The following is a 21,220-nucleotide window of genomic DNA, read 5'->3' as shown; positions in this document are numbered from 1 at the left end:
ATCTGAATGGCATGAATAAACTACAAGATATAATTGTATATATAATTTTGCTGATAGCCAAACAAGCATGAAAAACATTGGGCTAGAAAGTAACCACAAGGAAACTTCCTGTCAAAACTATTGTTACATCTTTGTGATCAAAATTTCTACGCTAGTACTGTCTCACTAGACTAGTGAAACATGAAAAATAATATGCATTCTTTTCCTTTGGCTTTTATTTGGTTTCTAATAAATGGTAATAATTTAACAGGGAATTTATTTTATTGCTGTAAAATTCTTTGAAACTTCTCTTATTCAAACCAGTGTAGATTTGGCCTTCTGTAGGCATTTAATCTAAAATAAATAATATAGAAATGATACCAATGCATTACATATCTAATTTACATGATTGATTTGAATATTTCAGGAACGGCTACAGAAGATTGATGAGAGCAAGATAAAGGCAATAACATTTGCTAAAAATGGATACTGTAATGATGCTTTACTTAAGCTGATGTACACAGAGAAAAAGGTATATTTAAGGATTGCTTTTAAATTTTGACCAGATTATGTGAAATGACCAACTTTGGGTCAGTTTATGCTTCATGGGCCATGAAGAAATTTATGAAATGTAATAGTAAGATGAGCCATTCTATGCCAAAAAGTCATCAATGACAGATGATTATTAATTACAATTTCCAAAGTCTTGCCAAATTTGAAAAAAAAACTCAGTTCATACTTACACATTGTTGATCAACAATATCCCTCTTTTTGAGGTTATCAATAATGAATGAAAGAGAACCACATATTATGACATTTTTTATTTTCATGACATACATGGCCTGGTATGAAAAAATGTTTTATGCAAAACTTATAACTAAAAAATTCAATGTGTTCAACCAAATGGTCTGCAATGATTAATGAGTCAAAAATATCAGTGTTCTTTTACTCATTTTTATGTAAAAAAATACTGGTAACAGATATTGAGAAAAGACTATAAAAATAGTAAACAAAGCCTGTTGTTACTGAATCAAAGACAATGCCAAACGTACATAACTATAAACCAATATATAACCTATATAACCTCAGGGAAGATTTGTGCATATACCTTTTTGTTTGGAAAACCCTGAATGTGCCCCTAAGTTCAGAAACTGTACCTGACTTTCATATATTTTCAGAAAAACTATGAAAACCTGACTTCAATAGATCTTGTCGGTTGTACCATGATAACTAATGCAGGAATTAAATGGCTGTCAGAACTCATAGTTGGTGCTACTAAACTGGAAGTGGTAAATGTCATTTTATTATTTTGTCTACTGTAAAGTGTTATTGCAAGCACTTTTTTTTAGAGGGAAGAATCCTTGATATTGACCTGTCATGAAAATGTCCCATGAAGCATCATAGTCTAGTTGCTTTGGTTGGAATTGATAAAAGTATAGTTTTAAATTCATGCTAAGTAATTTCGAAGTATTTTATTGCCCAAGCAAGGATTCAAATTAGTGGTGGTCTGAGTCTCTGAACTTCTTTTTCTGACCTATGACCTTTAAAATTTCTTTTCTTGGTATCTAGGTCCTGGAGCTTCAACCTGTTTATTGATTCTATATTGAGTACAGTTGAACCTCAATGTGTCGAACTTGAATTTGAATTAATTTAACAGTCCTGGCAAAAATTCCCTTACTTTAATAAAATTTTACCTCTTGTAACTCGAAATCTTGGATAATTCAAGGTTATCAATCAGTCTTCCAGGTTAATTAACCCAGATGTCTTGAAGTGAACTAATTAGTGGGAAAACTTTATTACAAACCAAACTTTGTTTAGTGTTTGGTTTGATGGTACTCCTAATTTTGAGTTATTCAAAGTGGCATGTTATTTACTAATAAATTTTGGCCCCTTTTAGACTGTCAGAAAGCACTTGGTCAAATTGAGAAAGGTCTTTTAACACAATAAGGATTGGAGACGGAACAATAACCTATGACTGGTAACCGATCTGATCACAGTTTTTTTTATGTAAAATGATGGATGATCCATTTATGTACATTTCATAATTTCTATTGAAACGAATCCAATATACTACATTAAATTTACCTTAAATTTAAGATATTAAATCCACATATTTTTTGTTAAAAATAAACGAACATAAAGTAAAAGTAATTAATTGATATTGAAATTTACAAACTAAACAACTGAATCTGTAAAATTTATTGACTGCTCTGTGGTCATGTGATGCGATCATCTGTTTGATGTATCAAGTTGATGGATCAATGACTAATTGAAAACTGATTGGTGATCGATGACTGATCGCAATTTAAGTTGCACAGATCGGTTCAGCTACTGTATGCAATAAGAATGCAAACATACACAAAAAGAAATACATCAAGGCAGATATTTCTGACTTAGTGCAAACATACATCTTAAAAAACTAAGATCAATGTCCCTTTTTGGTTGAAAATTACATGCTACACATGAAAGTGCCCTTTTTCCTGCACCCTTCTACTTTCAAATCCTAGCTAGAACACTGAGACATGCTGAGGCAGGTTTTGATTCCATGTTATCATCATGCTTATCATTATTTTTTCTGTATTAGATTGGAGTTGAAGGTAACAGAAATATAACAGACAATGAGTTGTCACTGTTATTGAAAAATACGAGTTCAGGATGCAGAATGGTTATGACTGGAACATCTGTTAGCTTTACCTACTTACCAGAGGGCAGGAATATTGAGTTCAATGGATGTCCTTTAATGACACAAATGATGGCAAAAGGTGAAGTGTCCTATTTTAAATCAATTACTTAATTGTTTTGGTAAGGTCAGTCTTCTCAGACAGTTTTTATTAGTCAGTTTTATGCATGAAAGGTTTATATGTTTATTACCATGAAAAAAGTTATAAATTTGGCAAAAATAGCCCCACATTTCTCTAAAACACATTATAATTTTGCTAATAAAATGTTTAAATCCAATGTTGAATCCCAAATTTACCTGTAAAATTAATTAGGCAATAATTACTAAAACAACAAAACCTACTAAAACAACAGCCATTGTTCTCTGCATGACGGAATATCTAGAATATATATTTTTAAAATGTTGGAATAGCTAGAAGACACCGCATGAAATGACTAAATAATTGATAATGATTTAAAGTTGTTGCATTGACAAGATTTTTAAATTGATTTTTAGATTGAATAAAAATCAGTAATTAGTTTAGGGATGTATGGCAGTTGGGCAGGCTGAGGGCAGCTGCCAAACCTTGTCTGTTTTTGAATCACAGGAATTTTTGTTTTGGAAATGGGGACTTGAAAAGTATTTAGTAAATCGCTTCCAAATTTTAATATGATGTTTTGGATGACAAAATAAAGGTCTAGTTAGATTTTCACAAATATCAGATTTTTCTTTTCCAAGTGGAGGCCATTTTTGTTTTCAAAATGGGTATTTTGAACCTTGTCTATTTTACAACATAAAAATTATTAAGTCGATTACTTCCAAAATTTAGGATGATGTTTAAGATGACAGTATTATATAAATAATCAACAAATTAACAATTGTCAACCAACTTAAAGGGGCAGACATATATGTGCAGGAAAATCTGGTTTGCAGTCTCTATGATAGCCTCTTGTTATATTCTTGTATTTTCTTTTAACCAGGCAAAGTGGTTGAAGTTTTTGATAGAATAAGTTTGTGAGTTTGCAGTGATTTAGCTGGTGCTTGTGATTTTTCCCTTTGACAAATCATCTCCAGAAATGATGAATAATTTGTTAACCTACTTTGTCACTTTTGTTTTCAACATTATATTTTGAATTGTTAAACATGGGGGCAGGTATATATTATGTCTCTTAAATTTACAACAAATAAATTTCAGGTGTCAGATGTAAATATCTATTGAGCAAATTAAAAGTGACAATGGTCAGCAACACTGTTATGTGCACATGGCTAAATTCAAGGTTGAAGATTTGACAGTCTTGTTAAATTATATTCTGTAATCAGAAACTGATTTGCCCGATAAAGGAACTGACCCAATTTCCAAACAATGTTTATTTCCAACAGGGAATATTGTCACAGTGGTAGAATTGATATAAGACAATGACTGGCTTTTGTTTACACTTTGCCATGTGACTTTTTGGCATGAAAATTGGTAAATTAATGGAATGGAAAATTCCCCTATTCTTAAAATAGCATTCACAGAAGAAGTAAAGGGCTTGACAGTCTTACTTTGTACATATATATACTTAGCCTAAAATAAGGGGGTACCTTACATCTTCTTTAAAATTTTTTGGCTTAATTGAATTTTTTGAAATTTTATTCAGTATTTTATTTTGATAAAAGAAGCAAAAGGCATGAATTTCAAGAAATTTTAACCACATGGGAATAATTTCAATGAACATGTAGTAGCTTCATCAACAGAATGTCACAAAATAAAATGTATTGCCGATTTTTACAGAGTTATTTCCTTTAAGTGTTGTGGTGCGTAAACTGCCCCAAAGTTGGTTATTAGTTCACATAACTTGGTCAAACATTCAAAACAATCCACAGGTAAAATATGTTTCCTGCAAAAATTAGTCGCTTCATATAGCAGCTAGAGTAGGATAATTTTCCGACATTTTTCAAATTTTCAACAAAGGTGTAAGATAAGTGGGGGTCAGAGGTTTGGGCCTGAGTTTTATATATAAGGTTTTTAAGGGTTAGATTAAAAAAAGGTTATGACTTTCCTTAACATTTTATGAAATTTAATCATTTAAAGCTAGAAGTATGACAGGAGTGAATCTTTATATTTATATCACAATATTCTATACCAAAAAGGTCAGTGTAAGATTAATTTTTGGGGTTATAACCTGAACCATTCAGGAATAAGGGGCAGATAGTGCAAAAAACATGCAATTTTCTGGTTTCCAAACAATGATAATGAGTGAAATTAATATGAATCTCTGTAAGATTTCACCACATTACAGTTGAATTAACCCTAAGTCTGTAGAGAAAGGAACCTGCAAAATATTTTCAAATTCTATTAGTTTATGAGCAAATGAGCAACTCGGACTCCACTAAAAACTGGGAGCATGGACCAGGTGCACCAGTAGGGTAAGCATCCTCTGCTTTTTTAGAAACACCCGCTGAGTTGCTTATGTAGTTTCAACCAAAATAGTCTGAAAACCTATCTATACTGACCAATTCAACAGTACAAAAGACTTCAGGTATCTTTCACTGTATTACCAGTTGATTCAGGAGTAATGTTTCAAAGCTCTTTTTTAACCCTCTGGTGTTTTTTTAATATTTCTTTAGTTTATTCTATGCATACATAAAAGTTGTGAGTTTAAATGTTTTAAAAATGTCTCTTTACATTTTTTACAGACCTTTCAAGACATGCTCATGCATTAGTTATACCACATGATAGTGTTGAACATAGTCTTACAGAATATGTGGATTCAAAGAAATTAGCAAAAAGACAGAGTCTGAACAGGAAATCTATAGAAGTTGGAGACTGGATTTGGAACTTTACAGAAATGTCATTAAATCATGTAAGCTTTTTGTTGACCATTTAAAAGGTTGAAAATATTACATTTTTTGTTGTTAAACCTGTATTTTTGTCCCCATCGCTACACAGAAGGGTACATAGAAATACCTGTGTATATCTATCCAAGTGTCTGTCTGTCCAACTGGTCACACTTGTGGACTCAACTCCTTGGAAACTCTTTGATGGATTTTGTTAAAATTTTGTAGGATTGTTAATCACCATTTGTAGTTTGTAATTTGCACTGCCATTTTGATTCAGCAAATTTTACTGGAGTTATGGGACTTTTGCACTTCAACTTCTTTTGTGGAGGTAGGGGACATACAGCTAGAGGTAGCTTGATTTTGCTTAAAAGTGATTTTCCTGATCTGAATATACCATATATACAAATGTGCACATAAGATTTAATCATTTTTATGGGTAAAAATAAATTATTGTAATTTTTGTGCCTAAAACATCTATTGTGAATATGGCAAAAAACTAAATTACTGCAAAAATAAAATTATGGTTAATTTTGATAGTCATTTATGGAATAGCATTTATTTTTTCTATACTTGTAGCCCCTTTTGGATTGCATATTGAACAGTAACCAAGCACAGATTGTAATACCTTTTGGTGAATCAGCTGTTCTCAAAGAAGTGATCAAACATGTGACAGATATAATACTGAGGACAGTTACAAAGGTACAGTCTCCACTCAGCCTCAAAAATGAGTGATCCCCTCTGAAACCGCTCATTGGTTTGTAATCAAAGTTAGTCACCAGCATCCTTTGGATAAGTACATAAAAAATTATGTAGATTATATCAGGTATCAAATATGGTCACCATGTCTATGTAAAGAACACAGGTTTAAATCACTTACTGTGAAAGGACTAATTTGTAGAACCAATTTTCATGGGTTAGGGAAGAAACACAAGTGCGTTGATTCTTGAATTGGTCGACCCATCGAAACCATGAAAATTGGTACCCCATGAACAATAGTAATTCATTAGTTTTTCAAATTTTATCACAAAGATATGAGAGAATAATAAAGACAAGCTTCCTTCTTACAAGTATATTAATGTCTATACAAGTCTGTATTGGGTTGAAGTTATTAGAAGGCTACTTATTACAGCTGTCGCCCTCCGCAGACAAAAAATTACATTTTTTGGAGTTATTACATCCGGCCTTACAAAGTGGCCATGTGTTATGTGAAACCTATCCTTCTGTCTGTCCATCTGTGTCCCTGAATGCTTTATAGATGATATTGAAGTATCTTTGTTAACTTTGTATAGTTATTGAGTATCATAAAATGCAGATTAAGTTAGAATTTCAGTTTGCCATTGGAGGATTATTTACACGAAAGTCATGGCCATTTTAAGTTGTTTTAACCCCCCAAAAATGTTTTGCAACGTGGCAGGGTATCATATAATGTCACATTAAATGCCCTATTTTTAGGTTATATCATGAAAATAGTAACTGATAGAACGAAACTTTCCCTTACTAAATGATCAAGTTTCCCTTACTGAAATGTACAATCAACTGAGCCTAAAGATAAGGTCATGCATCAGAAACTGTTAAGTCATAAGTTTGATTTACTATCATATGGTCACAATACTTGTTTCTTGGTTGAAGTATATATACATATTGGTAACTATTATGTGCCGGAACTATAAATTTTCCACTTTAAAGATGATCCCTAAAAAATATTTTAAACGCTTCAGTTTTAGTGTGCTAAGACTTTTGTTCTTAGTTTGTTTTTGAAATCTTGGAATACTAACTTTGTAAAGTGTTTTAATTATACAACTTCAATTTTTTGGCAAACACCTTATAGTGATCTGTCTGTCAGTCCAATTGTCTGTAATGAATCGTGTCTGGAATTGTGTCTGATCTGTTACTTTTTATCTTTTGTTTTATGCTTTTGAAATTGGGCATGAAGGTAGATCTGCACATACAGTGTATTGCTACCATGGTTTGTGTCTTTCAACTTTGAACTTTGACCTCATGGTCATATTAGGAATTTTTGCATTACTGTTGTGTTTTAGGTTTGTAACTTTTTTTCTTTTGTGTATGTTTTGATTATTGAACTTGACAATGTGTTGTGTATAATTGTTGTTGACCTTTGAGCTAGAATTTTACCGCAAGGTCGAAATAGTGATACAGAAGTGTTACTTTATAACATACAGGCTCAAAAAGAATTTATGGTTATAATGAATTAGAACATATTTCCCAGTCTTATAATATAGTGCAGTTCATCATTGATATAACAAATATGTTATAGGGAAATCTAGGATATAGCGATGTATTTTTTACGGCCAGGCGACTGATTTATTACTGAAGTTTGCCTGGATAAAACAAAGATTCAATTTATCTGTTATGTAAACCTCATACACATGTTGTCTGCTACTCAAGGTTGTCAATCAATGATTTCACAGTTGATGAACAGTTAGAAGAACAACACTGGTGGTGTGGCTAATCTTACCTGTATTTTTGTTTTATTACTCAGTAAAATATCAATCAAATAATGTCATACAAGCCATTATGAAAATTAGCCTAACCTATAAGAACATCCAAGCTTGTGAACTTTTATCACTTTCGATTTAATGATGACGTTTGTTGGTAATATTTTCACACCTAAGCAATCAAATATACTGAGTTTGTTACTGCAGGCTTGAAATGGTTTGATACTTAATATTCTTCACATATTTGAATTTGAAGAGAAAGGCTACTGATCTCATTACTATGTACCAGTTTTACCACATGGTACTGTTTTCACTGGGGTTGCAGACAATTAGCAATTTTATGAGGTGAATAAGAAGGACAAAGAAATACATTGATAAAAGAGAAAGTATCAGAGTTCACAAAAACAACTTCAACAGCAACAAAAAAAAATGTTTTCTTTTTTATTCATTAGTTATAATAAATCCACATTACAAAAGAATTATAAAATTTACTTCATTAAAAAAAACACATCAAAAACACATTACGTCTTAAAAGATAATACCACTTTTCAAAAACAAAAAGGGAGATCATCATGATTTTGTAAAAAGTTAATGATATAACAATGCATGTAATGAAGTAACTAAGACAGTCCCCTGGGATTCGTTATAAATGAATTCTACTGTATTTACATGAGAAATTTGCCTTTTTTTCAGATGGCTTATTCTACAAACTATTTAAAAAATGTAGATGAAACAAACAAGGAAATTCCGATGGATGTGGATAATTTTATTACTGTTCATCATGCACCTATGCAGCAGCTTGATGGGAATGTGTTGGGGTAAGGCTGTTTGTAAAAAGGTTCTGGTTTTATGTTTATCAACCTACTCCTTTAAAACTTTCATACAAAAAAAGGATTTGTTTTCTATATCCATGAGAACAGTCCTATTCTGTTTTTAACATATTTCATTTAGAATTAGACACTTTTTGGAATCATTCATAATTATGTATTTACCTACCCACCAGTGCCTACACACATCTGAAATTGTTCATTGATAAGTAACAAACAAACAATGTAAAAAGAATGGCCTAAGTCTATTAACAGACATAATTGGTTTTAAAGCTGCTGATGTGTGTCAGTGAACATACATTGCTAATTAAGATTAAAAATATTAAAAAATCTTTGATTTTCAAAGTACCAATTCATGTAAAATTCACACTATCAGTGCAGGAAGATCTAACCAACAAACAAAAAGTCTACATACACCATATGTAACTATACTTTGTGTACAGATCTGACAATCATTTCTCACTTTCAGTGTAAGTGTTTGTAAGAATCTACCAATCAAATGGAGATATATCACTCAAGGATGCTTTCTCTATTTGAAAATACCAATATTTGATTTCTGCATCACTGAATTTGCTCAGCCATTTTTCCATGGAATGTTAGAAAAATGAGCTTTTTTGACAGAGATATCTGCTCTTGAAATATTCATTTCCAGTGCATTTCAATGAAATTATAACTCAATGCACCTACATGATATGGAAAATAATGTCTTTTTTCCTCGATTCTGATGGTGCAAATAGTCAAATTACACTCTCAAAATGGTGTTTTTTTTTCATTCCATGTTTCATCTACTGCCTGATTCTTGCAGATACTTACACATAATCAACCAAATGAAGATCAATAAATCTTCCAATTTCATGCACAATCAATATAGCTTTATCTCAAATAAAGTAAAAACTGAATTACAAACTAAGATTGGTTATGTACCGGTAGTCTGTAACTGTTTTTGAATTAGAAATAAAAGCGAACTTTGTAGGTTTTTGACTTTCAAGAATAACCACATGTCTGATTTTTATAAAGACTGTTACTTTAATCAATAAACAAAGTTGTAGATTGTTTTTTTTTTATAATTATTTAGTGAAAAATTTCACAGGGAGATTATATCATTGTAATAAGATATAGAGATATGAATAGGTTTTTATAGAAAATGGTAGACTACAAGGATTACATCTTTTGCTATTAACAATTGTCATAAAGAGATGCTTGAGTTGCACTAAATTATAATTTTGCATTTTTACTGATATTTTCATTATTCCTATCGAGTGTACAACTTTTGTTACTTTGTATGTATTATTTTAGTTACTTTATGTTCTTGTTTGTGTTTGTCTGTTTTCCATGTCTGGTCTTTGTCCCTGGATTACATACTTTTGATTTCTGGTAGAATATTGGATCCCTTGATTACTCTTTCACAGAGAGTTGTATTGGCGAAGTTTTAAAATGATTGGAAATTTTACTTTTTTTAAAAAAAACTTGTGTGAAAATGAATATTGCTTTGGATAATATGTCATTATTTCAAGAACACTTATATAAAGCATTTTTGTTCCCCCAATGATAATGAATTGTGTGAATGTAAAAGTTACCAAGTGAACAGTTTATAATTTGTATAATTACCTGCCTAATTTAGGGTTGTCTCGTGGTTCTCCCTACACAGGAAAAAATTTAACATATGTTTTTCATATGTTTAGGACCACCATGAAAAAGACACATGGAAAACATTTTTATCTAATTTATGAATTTATGGAAAACAGTTAAATAAAATCATATGGTAATTATATGCTTTTCGATAGGATTTCATATATAAAAATAGTGTGGTTTGCATAATATTTTTGGAAAATGTATAATTTCATGTATTTTTAAATGCACACAAACATATATTTACCATTCTGGTCATAAACATATGTTTCCATATGTTTTAAAACATGTTTTCAAAGCATATGTTTGTAGTAACTAGAAAACAATACAGTTTCATGTACTATTAAATGACAATAAACCTATTCACATTCATTATAGGAATTTCTGTTACGATAGTGAGATCTTAGGATGCTTCATATCAGGAACTCCTTTGACTAGATCTAATCCTTACTTTGAAATTGAACTCGTAGAAAGTAAGATTGTTGATGCAAAAGGGAATACTACAAAGCTTCATTCTTATGATGATGATAGTGATGATAGTGATGAAGAAGGGGAGGTAAAGTCAGGAGTTCTGATTGGATGTTTGTTCGAGAGGCTATACAGCTGTAAGAATCCATTGGAAATAGATGTAGAGAAAGGTGGAGAAGTTTCCACGTAAGTTACTTAATGCATTGTTTGTACAAATGTACTTGCTGACATGCCTGCCTAAGTTACTATAGTACAAATGTGCTTGGTCACATGCTTGCTTAAGTTACTATAGTACAAATGTGCTTGGTCACATGCTTGCCTAAGTTACTAGTTGGTTTAAGAGTGAGTTGCAACTTCAACAAGTTTTAAAATATTTTATTTCAACATTGATACAAGTTTCATAAACTTCAGGACAGTTTAGGAATATGTTAAACTTGTCAGCTTGAAAACCATTGTAAAAAGTTCTTTATACCCCTGTTTGTACCACAAATTTCTTTTATTGCTGATTGACTCACTGACAAGTAATTCCTGGTTGTTTTCTGTATTTTATTCTGGAAACCATGTCATCCTATAGTATATTTAATTGGAATATTTTCCTTTCAGATTTGAATTCAAGACGGCTAAGAAGTTTGGTTTTGGTATCCGTGGTAAATGGATATCAGAATATATACCTTCAAGTTCTGCCAAATTTTTTGCCACCCAGGATGGTGTAGAGGTAAGTAAAAGCATTAGAATATGTAGAAGCAAAGTTTTTATACCCCCAGCTTGAAAAATGGGAGATATATATTGATCATGGTGTTCGTCCGTCCCCTCTTCTAATACACAAGTCCTCCAAAACTGCTGAATGGAATTTGATGAAACTTTAACAGATTCTTTATTACATGATCTCATTGTTCAACTCCTGTTTTGTTTTCCCATCTAAATGCTTATATCACATCTGGGGTTCGCTGCATGGTTACTGTGGGGGGGGAGCATAGGATATTACCAAGTGGCTTTGCCCACAGTTTTTCTAGTTTTGGTACAGTGATATAGACGTAATTCATTTCTTAAGCTTAAAATTGAAAGTCTGTTGTTTCCTATAAATATTTAAAAGTATTTTTACTTTCAATATTACCAAGTCTCATTTTAGATAATCCAAAAAATGTTCATGGTCATACTGTGTTGGTATTATCTTAGCCCAATATATTTGTTGATTTAAGACACTTGGTTTTGTGCTGTATGTTTTTTCATGTGTATAAGATATTAACATAAGCTTTCTCACTCAAGTAAGAAGATTGATGATGATGAAGTTTCCGAAAATTTGTTAGTAAGAAGGGTCAAAAGGAATCAAATAGAAATTTCATATTATTGTTTACATATGTAAGCAGTTTTCAAAGACCCTGATGTAGCTAAAACGTTGTAAACTATATTTGGCAAATATGGTGTTGTACCAGCAGACAAAGCCCAAAACAACATTGTTTTTGTCTGTAAAACGTATTACATCCAATGTTTATTATCACCGGGAGACATATAAAATAATAGCAGTAATAAGACCTATACTGCTACCACACTTTCCAATATATATCTTGAAAACTATGATAGACAGAAAGAAACTTTCAATTGCAATTCAGGCTCCTGTAAGTCTCTAGTTGTACCGTGCTAGACTTCTTACAATTAGGCTTCTGGAACAGGGTTATGTTGCTACAAGAGTGAAGTCATCACTACAGAAGTTTTATGGTTGTCATCATGAACTTGTGGATCATAGTGGTATATCCATCTGCACCATGAGAACGGATTTGTTCAATCTGTCATAGTTTTCTTTTCCTCAATCGTTTACCCCGGCTTGATTTTTTTATGAGTAACTCACTGGATGTTTCTAGAAAAGCAGAGGACGCTTACCCTACCAGTGCACCTGGTCCTTGCTCCCAGTTTTTAGTGGAGTTTGAGTTGCTCATTTACTTTTGTTACTTTATTTGTATGTATTTTTTTTGTTATTTTATGTTCTTTGTTATGTGTTTCCTTGTCTGGTCTCTGTTCCTGGATTACATTCTTTTGATTACCAACAGTACATATCAGCTGTATTCAATTCTGTGTATTTGTATAAGAAAACAGTGATGTCAGCATGAATTTTTAAGTTCATCACCCAATACAGGTGGACAAGTAATCTTAGCAAAAATCTTTCTTTATTTAACACAGGAGAAATTGCAACAAATGTTTTTCATGTGTTTTGGAAACACCTGAAAAACATATGTTTATCATATGCCTAGGACCACAAAAAACATGTTTATCACATGCTTAGGACCATTAAAAACATATGTTTATCAAATGCTTAGGACCATAAAAAACATGTTTCTGACAAGTGAATTAATTTATGAAAAACAATTAAATAGTTAAATAAAAATCATATGATATTTATATGTTTTCAATATGATTTCTTGTATAAAGAAAATATGGTTGTCATATGATTTTTGGAAACATAATTTCATGTTATTTAAAAAGCACAAAGACATATTTTTACCATACTGGTCCTAAACATATGAAACATCTGTTGCCATTTTTACATTGTATTCTTTATTTTAACTACAGAATAACAAAGACCTGACAGGTGTTTCAGTACCACAAGAGCTATTACTACCTTTAGTTGCCTGTCTTGGGGATAAGAACAATGCATCAAAAGTTAGGATCACTAACATGGTAAAACCTCCACAGGTAAGTACATATGTGTAATCATATAGTATAAACTAATTTATTTCACATGCATTATATTTTTTGCTAATTTCAAGAACAATAAAGAAAAAGAATGAGAAAATAAATTGCTACAAACAAGTCTTTTTATAATAGATACATCTTTTCGTGAGTGTTAGATGCAGAATTAAATATTCACAAAATTTGATTGATAACCTCAAATTGGTTTATAGTACTCTAAGAGCTACCTTTATGTATAGTTAGTGTGATGGAAATTAGTCAGAACTATCATTAGTGGCATCAAATAATTGGTGAAAATCTGTTACTTGACAAAAACTTGAAAACTTTGTGGTTTATAACATACTAATACCACAAGTTACTGAAATGTTAAAACGTTTTAATTAAGAGATCTGGAGTTGTTCTTATCATATAGATTTTTAAAAGTTAATGGGTAAGAGTAATCAAGGGTACCAGGATTCTAATGGAAATTAAAAGAATGTGGTCCAGAAACAAAGACCAGACAGTAAAAACAGACCCACACAACAAAGAACATGAAATAACTAAAATAACAGGTCCAAAGTAACAAAAGTAAATGAACAACTCCGACTATAAACTGGGAGCATGGACCCGGTGTACTGGTAGGTTAACCGTCTGCTGCTGTTCTAGAAATACCAGCCATCAGTATCTAAGTGTAGGTCAAGATATGAAGCTGACTTCACAGTGTCTGTAGTATCCTTTAATTTAAGTCCTTTGGGGAAGTTGGATGAATAAAATAGCAAAACTAGGATTGTCGTCTATATAGCAGAAACTGAGAATCTAGCTAAAAGATGTTCCATTTGAGTCAGTGAAACACAATCATTGATCCCATCAGTAATTTTTAGATGACATATAAGTTGTTGAATTTAATGAAAAATGCACCACTTTGTGAAGTACTGTGACGTTTTACTATTAATAAAACCGATTTTATTTGTAGACCAAAAATACAAATAAAATAATTTAAGAAAGCAGTGAAGATGTTCTGTAATGTGTCCAGCTGGGCATTATCAAAAGCTGTCATATGGAGTTATTAGGGGGTCTAACTTGTTGATTCCTTATGTTATCTTTCTCTTCAGGGGTCTGCTTATGATCAGATGTGTCAAACAATATTTCATTATTCATGGTAATTAGTAGGAATCTGATAAAGGATAAGGTTAAATTTTCACTTATGATCAGAGCATGGCTCCCTTCATTGGTCAGTCAACTGGTTAAGCAAGACAAAATTCATGTGTAAATTATCATGTCAAATTGTGGGATCACTCATTACCATCAGCCTTAATAGACATCTTGGCATTAATACATAAGTGAATTGTGGTTCACAATTTGGTTACCCACCCACATACCTCCCTTATGTATTTTGATTTTATTTCATATCTAAATTAATTTTGTTTATGGGACAGAATGTTTCTCCCCACCTTTGCTAATCTGTCATTTATTCATCTGATGTGTTTTATTTTTGTTGTAATTTGATATTACTTTATTGATATTTTTATATGCAGAACTCTGCATTATATGATTTTTGAATAAATGACCTTTTCCCATCAATTTGATTTCTTATTTATAGCAAGACAAGCTCGGACTCTGAGCTTTGTGTATCTAAGTGTGTAATAATGATATCTGTCAGCATGTCTGTCTTTTTAAGTCCCTGATATTATTAGAGACTATTTCACTAGGAATTTCAGTACTGTTCATTCGTATATAATTTGCATAATTACTATACCATCTTATGTTGCAGATGGGTGCCATAGAACGGTGTTTTAGCTTAACACAAGATCAAAATTTACCTCTTAAATACCATACACATGTGTTCTACATGTGTTTTTTACTTGTATGAGAGTGGGAAGTTTACATTTAAAGATAAAATGATCGGTTAGCATTGAACTTTCTGTAATATAGATGAGAAATGCCTAGTCTTCAATTCAGAGATTTCAGTAGTCACCCAATTTTAGAACATATTGCAACTTCGCTTGAGTTCCTACCATTTCAGACTCATTCAAAGTTTGCAAATCTTAGCTGATTGACAAACTGTTGTGTTACACAAAAGTATAGTTCTAAAATGTTAAGTATATTTTCGAAATAGAAATACACTTATTTTGCTGGTAATGTACAAATGTATGATGTCAAAAGTTGTGAATGGAAAAGATGATGGATGTATATTATCAATCATCATCCGTCCTTAAATCAACCTAAAATTTTCCAGATTTTGTGATTTTTTTATATGCCCGTCAAAGACAGGACGTATTATGGTATAGCGTCCTTCCATCCGTCTGTCCTTCCGTGGTCCACACTTCGGACAATAACTCAAAAACACTTTCACCAACTTTAATGAAGCTTTGGTGAATTGTTCATAGATATTGATGGAAGCTCCCTTTAGATTTTTATAAATTTAAGATTTTTCATTTCTGTGTTATGAATTGTTTTCCTTCAAAAAAGGGAGATTTTCAAGTTTTTGGACTCAAAAAAACTTTCACCAACTTAGATGAAACTTTGGTGAATTGTTCATATCTATTGACTTAAGTTCCCTTTCAAATTTAATAAATTTCAGATTTTTCGTTTCCATGTTATGAATTTTTTTACTTCAAAAAAGGGGAATTTTCAAGTTTTTGGACAATAACTCAAAAACGCTTTCACCAACTTTAATGAAACTTTGGTGAATTGTTCATAGATATTGATGTAAGCTCCCTTTAGATTTTTATAAGTTCAAGATTTTTCATTTCCGTATTATGAATTTTTTTACTTAAAAAAGGGGGATTTTCAAGTTTTCGGATAATAACTCAAAAATACTTTCACCAACTTAAGAAACTTTGGTGAATTGTTCATATCTATTGAAGTAAGCTTCCTTCCAGTTTGTATAAATGTCAAATTTTATGTTTCCATGTTTTGAAGTTTTACTCTTTAAAAAAGGCTGGAAATGCCAAGGAAATTTTATTAATTGAAAAATCATTTAAAACAGACCATTTGTTATGATGATGGACTTATAAATATAAAAGGTACTTGGTAACCTTGTCAGAAAAGTGTGTTTTAAACAAGATAGAAATGTATGGGTGAAAAATCAAGACAACAAACTTAGTTAAAATTGAGGTAGCCTTGATAGTGTCAAATTTTTTGTGCATTTTTTATTTACTTTTTTTTTTGGTGTGGGGGGAGGGTATTCACAGTATTTCTAGTTGATCATATAAATTCATTAAAAGCATAAGGACAACTTAAAAGGGCAACGGGCATATCGTGCGCTTAAAGCACAGCTGTTTAATAATTGTTCATACATATATCTACCCCAGGGTTTATGGTGAAAGTGATAAAATCACTGATTGATTGGGAGTTAAGCTTAGTAGAGCATTGAATTTGCCTGGATGTTGAAAGCAAGCCAAAATCAGTGGCATAGAATATTTGACAATTAGCAACTTTGAAGACTTCAGTTTTTGATTTATTTCTGTAATCTCTACTTTTTTCTTGTCCCAGAGTATTATCAGACTCTTAGTCAACTCTGTTCAGGAGCACTTTGCAGAAAACTTGTGATAGACTGCTTAATATAAGGTAAACTAATGTAGAGAATATTGTACAAGTAAAAATTGTTGTTTTAGCAAATATTCTTCATTAAGGTAAGTAATTTAGTACTACTGCATTTTTTCTTTGTAGGAACTTGTGGAAAAATGGATGAAAGAAAAGAAATGGATAACCAGAGCACACACATCGAATATTTTGATGGATGTAAATGGAGTAATAAGGTAATTTGTTTCTTTCAAATACCAATTTAAAAAAAATTCAAAAATCATAAATATGAATCTTCCAATTAGTTTTTTTCCTCAGGTGCGGTAGGTTGTGAGTTTGATTCCTAACCAAGTCACACCAAAGACTAAGATTGATAGTCACTGTTTGTCACCCTAGCATGTGATCCAGCTAATATGTCAGAGTGGGGTGGCATGTCTACCTATGGGTGGTTGCTTCTCTGTGCTAGCATATATAAAGATCCAGCTAATATGTCAGAGTGGGGTAGCATGTCTACCTATTGGTGGTTGCTTTTGTGAGCTAGCATATATAAAGATTCAGCTAATATGTCAGAGTGGGGTAGGATGTCTACCTATGGGTGGTTGCTTCTGTGAGCTAGCATATATAAAGATCCAGCTAATATGTCAGAGTGGGGTAGCATGTCTACCTATGGGTGATTGCTTTTGTGAGCTAGCATATATAAAGATCCAGCTAATATGTCAGAGTGTGGTAGCATGTCTACCTATGGGTGGTTGCTTTTGTGAGCTAGCATATATAAAGATCCAGCAAATATGTCAGAGTGGGGTAGCATGTCTACCTATGGGTGGTTGCTTCTGTGAGCTAGCATATATAAAGATCCAGCTAATATCTCAGAGTAGGGTGGCTTGTCCACCTATGGTCGGTTGCTTCTGTAAGCTGGAATATATAAAGATCCAGCTAATATATCAGAGTGGGGTGGCATGTCTACCTACAGGCAGTTGCTTTTGTGAGCTAGCATATATGAAGATCCAGCTAATATGTCAGAGTGGGGTGGCATGTCTACCTATGGTCGGTTGCTTCTGTAAGCTGGAATATATAAAGATCCAGCTAATATCTCAGAGTGGGTAGTGTGTCTACCTACAGGCAGTTGCTTTTGTGAGCTGGCATGTATAAAGATCCAGCTAATATGTCAGAGCGGGGTAGCATGTCTACCTATGGGTGGTTGCTTTTGTGAGCTAGCATATATAAAGATCCAGTTAATATGTCAGAGTGGGGTAGCATGGGTGGTTGCTTCTGTGAGCTAGCATATATAAAGATCCAGCTAATATGTCAGAGTTAGGTGGCATGTCTACCTATGGGTGGTTGCTTCTGTGAGCTAGAATATAAAAAGATCCAGCTGAGTACGTCTTCCTGAGATATGTGAAATACCTGTAATAGGCCATTAATCCATAAGCAATCAGTCTATATCTTTTTTACATGGGTTTTCCCCTATCCTTCCTGTTAATCCATGATTTCCAGTCTTAACTAAATGACATTACTCAGCTAACATTGATTTTAATCCTGATACTTACTGTCAAAAGTCAAAATTTTTTTTTTTTTGTTCTAGCCATAATTCATTGTTTGAACAAAATTATTTTGTTTTTTAATTTTTGCTTTGGTTGTTTTGTGGCAGCCTGCATGCGTTTAGTGCAGGAGTTAGATGGTACAATCCTCCTGCAAGGTCATACTAAAACATTCAGGTAGTATACAGGTTGTACCTCAATGTCATTCAGGTAGTATACAGGTTGTAGACCAATGTCATTCAGGTAGTATACAGGTTGTAGACCAATGTCATTCAGGTAGTATACAAGTTGTAGACCAATGTCATTCAGGTAGTATACAGGTTGTAGACCAATGTCATTCGTATAGTATACAGGTTGTAGACCAATGTCATTCAGGTAGTACACATATTGTAGCCCAATGTCATTCAGGTAGTGTTCAGTTTGTAGCCCAATGTCATTCAGGTAGTATACAGGTTGTAGCCCAATGTCATTCAGGTAGTATACAAGTTGTAGATCAATGGCATTCAGGTAGTATACAGGATGTAGACCAATGTCATTCAGGTAATATACCTGTTGTAGACCAATGTCATTCAGGTAGTATACAGGTTGTAGACCAATGTCATTCAGATAGTGTTCAGGTTGTAGCCCAATGTCATTCAGGTAGTATACAGGTTGTAGACCAATGTCATTAAGGTAGTACACATGTTGTAGACCAATGTCATTCAGGGAGTATACAGGATGTAGACCAATGTCATTCAGGTAGTATACAGGTTGTAGACCAATGTCATTCAGATAGTATACAGGTTGTAGCCCAATGTCATTCAGGTAGTATACAGGTTGTAGACCAATGTCATTAAGATAGTATACAGGTTGTAGACCAATGTCATTCAGATAGTGTTCAGGTTGTAGACCAATGTCATTCAGATAGTATACAGGTTGTAGACCAATGTCTGGTTGCAACTGAATCTGACTAATGTGAATGAGTTGGGTAGTACTTAAGGGATGAAGCTCTGTTTGAAATTGGGGTCTGTGGTTTAACTGCATTCTGTTAATCAATTAATCAATCAATTTATTTCTTGGTAATACTACTAATCCCTTTTATTTTTCAGCCATGATTCATCATCAAAACAAGGAACTTTTGTCTCCATGGAATCGGTGGAAGATGAGTTCAGTATTAAAATCTTAGAGAGAGGAAACTTTGGAAAAATTATAATAGCTCTTTCACCTGAAATTGAGAAAGATAAGGATATCCAGAAAAGTCAAAGTTGGATATTTCAGGGAGTTACAGGAGAGTAAGTTTGCTATATCAACGACCAAATTCATCATTTTATTACTTTTAGTTATACTTTGTATCATTGTTCTCTTTTCATTGAATTAGTTCTTTAATACAGGGTTTTAGCTAGGATTTTGAGGGCTTTAGTCACTTTTGCGTAGAGCACGAACGACATATTATGGGCAGCAGAATTTTGTAAATAGTCAGTAGTATCATAAACTAAAGACATAAACACTCTTAATATATTCATTTTAAGTTTACAGATACAGGCATAACAATAAATACAATGAATATTACAACAAAATAACTATTATTTTCTATAAGAAAACATGTGTTACTTAATAAAATAAAATAGTTACTATTAGAAAAATAGTAAAATAGAAATTTTTTTACATCATGACAAAGTTTTGATGCATTCAGTCTAAAAATAGCTACTATTTGACATAAGCTACTATTATGGTATGACCTGACACTCAACTAATAAGAGAAAATCCTCATGTCCTTTGCCAAACACCACACCTCAATCCTAAAACTATTCAAATCAGAAGGATGGAGACAGATCTTTAGAAGAGAATTGATTGATGAAACCTTGAACCTGTTCCTAAGATAGGTCTTGATCAGATAGTACCTACTAAATCCCCTCACAGTCACCAGAAGATAACGCAGAAACTAGACAGATAGAAAGGAGGCTGGCCACATTGGCATAGTCAACTGTAGAATGTTGCACTCTGTAAGCGGTTGCTGGGTGGTAATTTTTTAGTGACCTTTGACCCCAGATCATGAGTAGAATTGAAGACATTCGTAATCATTGTGATTTCGTTTCAAGAAGAAAAGAGAATTGTAAAATAAATATTTATCATTGATTAATACTTCCTAACTGTCTGCTATTGCATTAAAAATAATTGAAATCCATGAGATGACCAGTTACACATCGGAGACATTGTTTTTGTGTGCATTTAAATTTCTAAAAATAGATAGCTATATATGTTGTGAGGTTCATGAAGGGTTTGTTTTTATATGGGAGTAAAATCGGTTGGTATCCATTAAAGATCAAAGTCATTTAACACAACTAATCCTTAAAATAAGGATATATAAAAGGCTGGGAAAATTCGAATCACATTTGGCATAAACAGCTAAAACCTAATGATAATGTAAAACCAGCATTTTACAGTGGTAAAAGGCATCACGCAAAAGCAATTACTAGACTCAGACTGGACCATGCTACCAGGTCAAATTGGAAAGTATGTTAAAGATATATCGGCTCTATGCCAAAAATGTGTAGTATCAGAAGACATTAAGCACGTCCTTATAGATTGTTTAGAAAACCATCAGGCATGTTTGGAACTTAAAGAAAATATCCACAAATTGGGTCTTCACACTCTTTTGGAACTAAACCTTCT

At 32.4% G+C, this 21,220-nt stretch overlaps 1 protein-coding gene across 2 annotated transcripts in view; it reads left to right on the top strand.

The window, feature by feature from the left end:
- Positions 1 to 21,220, top strand: part of LOC148604162 (uncharacterized) — a 109,978-nt gene that overhangs the window by 4,927 nt on the left and 83,831 nt on the right. For both annotated transcript variants that reach the window (XM_088547862.1, XM_088547863.1), the window contains exons 3-13: positions 407 to 511; positions 1,158 to 1,268; positions 2,564 to 2,741; positions 5,318 to 5,484; positions 6,038 to 6,160; positions 8,611 to 8,735; positions 10,752 to 11,027; positions 11,445 to 11,556; positions 13,407 to 13,529; positions 17,178 to 17,266; positions 19,657 to 19,839. In XM_088547862.1, the coding sequence (XP_088403988.1) occupies positions 407 to 511; positions 1,158 to 1,268; positions 2,564 to 2,741; positions 5,318 to 5,484; positions 6,038 to 6,160; positions 8,611 to 8,735; positions 10,752 to 11,027; positions 11,445 to 11,556; positions 13,407 to 13,529; positions 17,178 to 17,266; positions 19,657 to 19,839 (1,592 nt within the window). The remainder of the gene's footprint in view (positions 1 to 406; positions 512 to 1,157; positions 1,269 to 2,563; positions 2,742 to 5,317; positions 5,485 to 6,037; positions 6,161 to 8,610; positions 8,736 to 10,751; positions 11,028 to 11,444; positions 11,557 to 13,406; positions 13,530 to 17,177; positions 17,267 to 19,656; positions 19,840 to 21,220) is intronic.

This window comes from Perna viridis, chromosome 10 (assembly GCF_037379345.1).
Source record: "Perna viridis isolate PV_CMFRI_1.1 ecotype Kerala chromosome 10, ASM3737934v1, whole genome shotgun sequence".
Classification (NCBI taxonomy): domain Eukaryota; kingdom Metazoa; phylum Mollusca; class Bivalvia; order Mytilida; family Mytilidae; genus Perna; species Perna viridis.
Note: the sequence above shows the minus strand (reverse complement) of the source record. Positions and strands in the feature narration are given on the sequence as shown.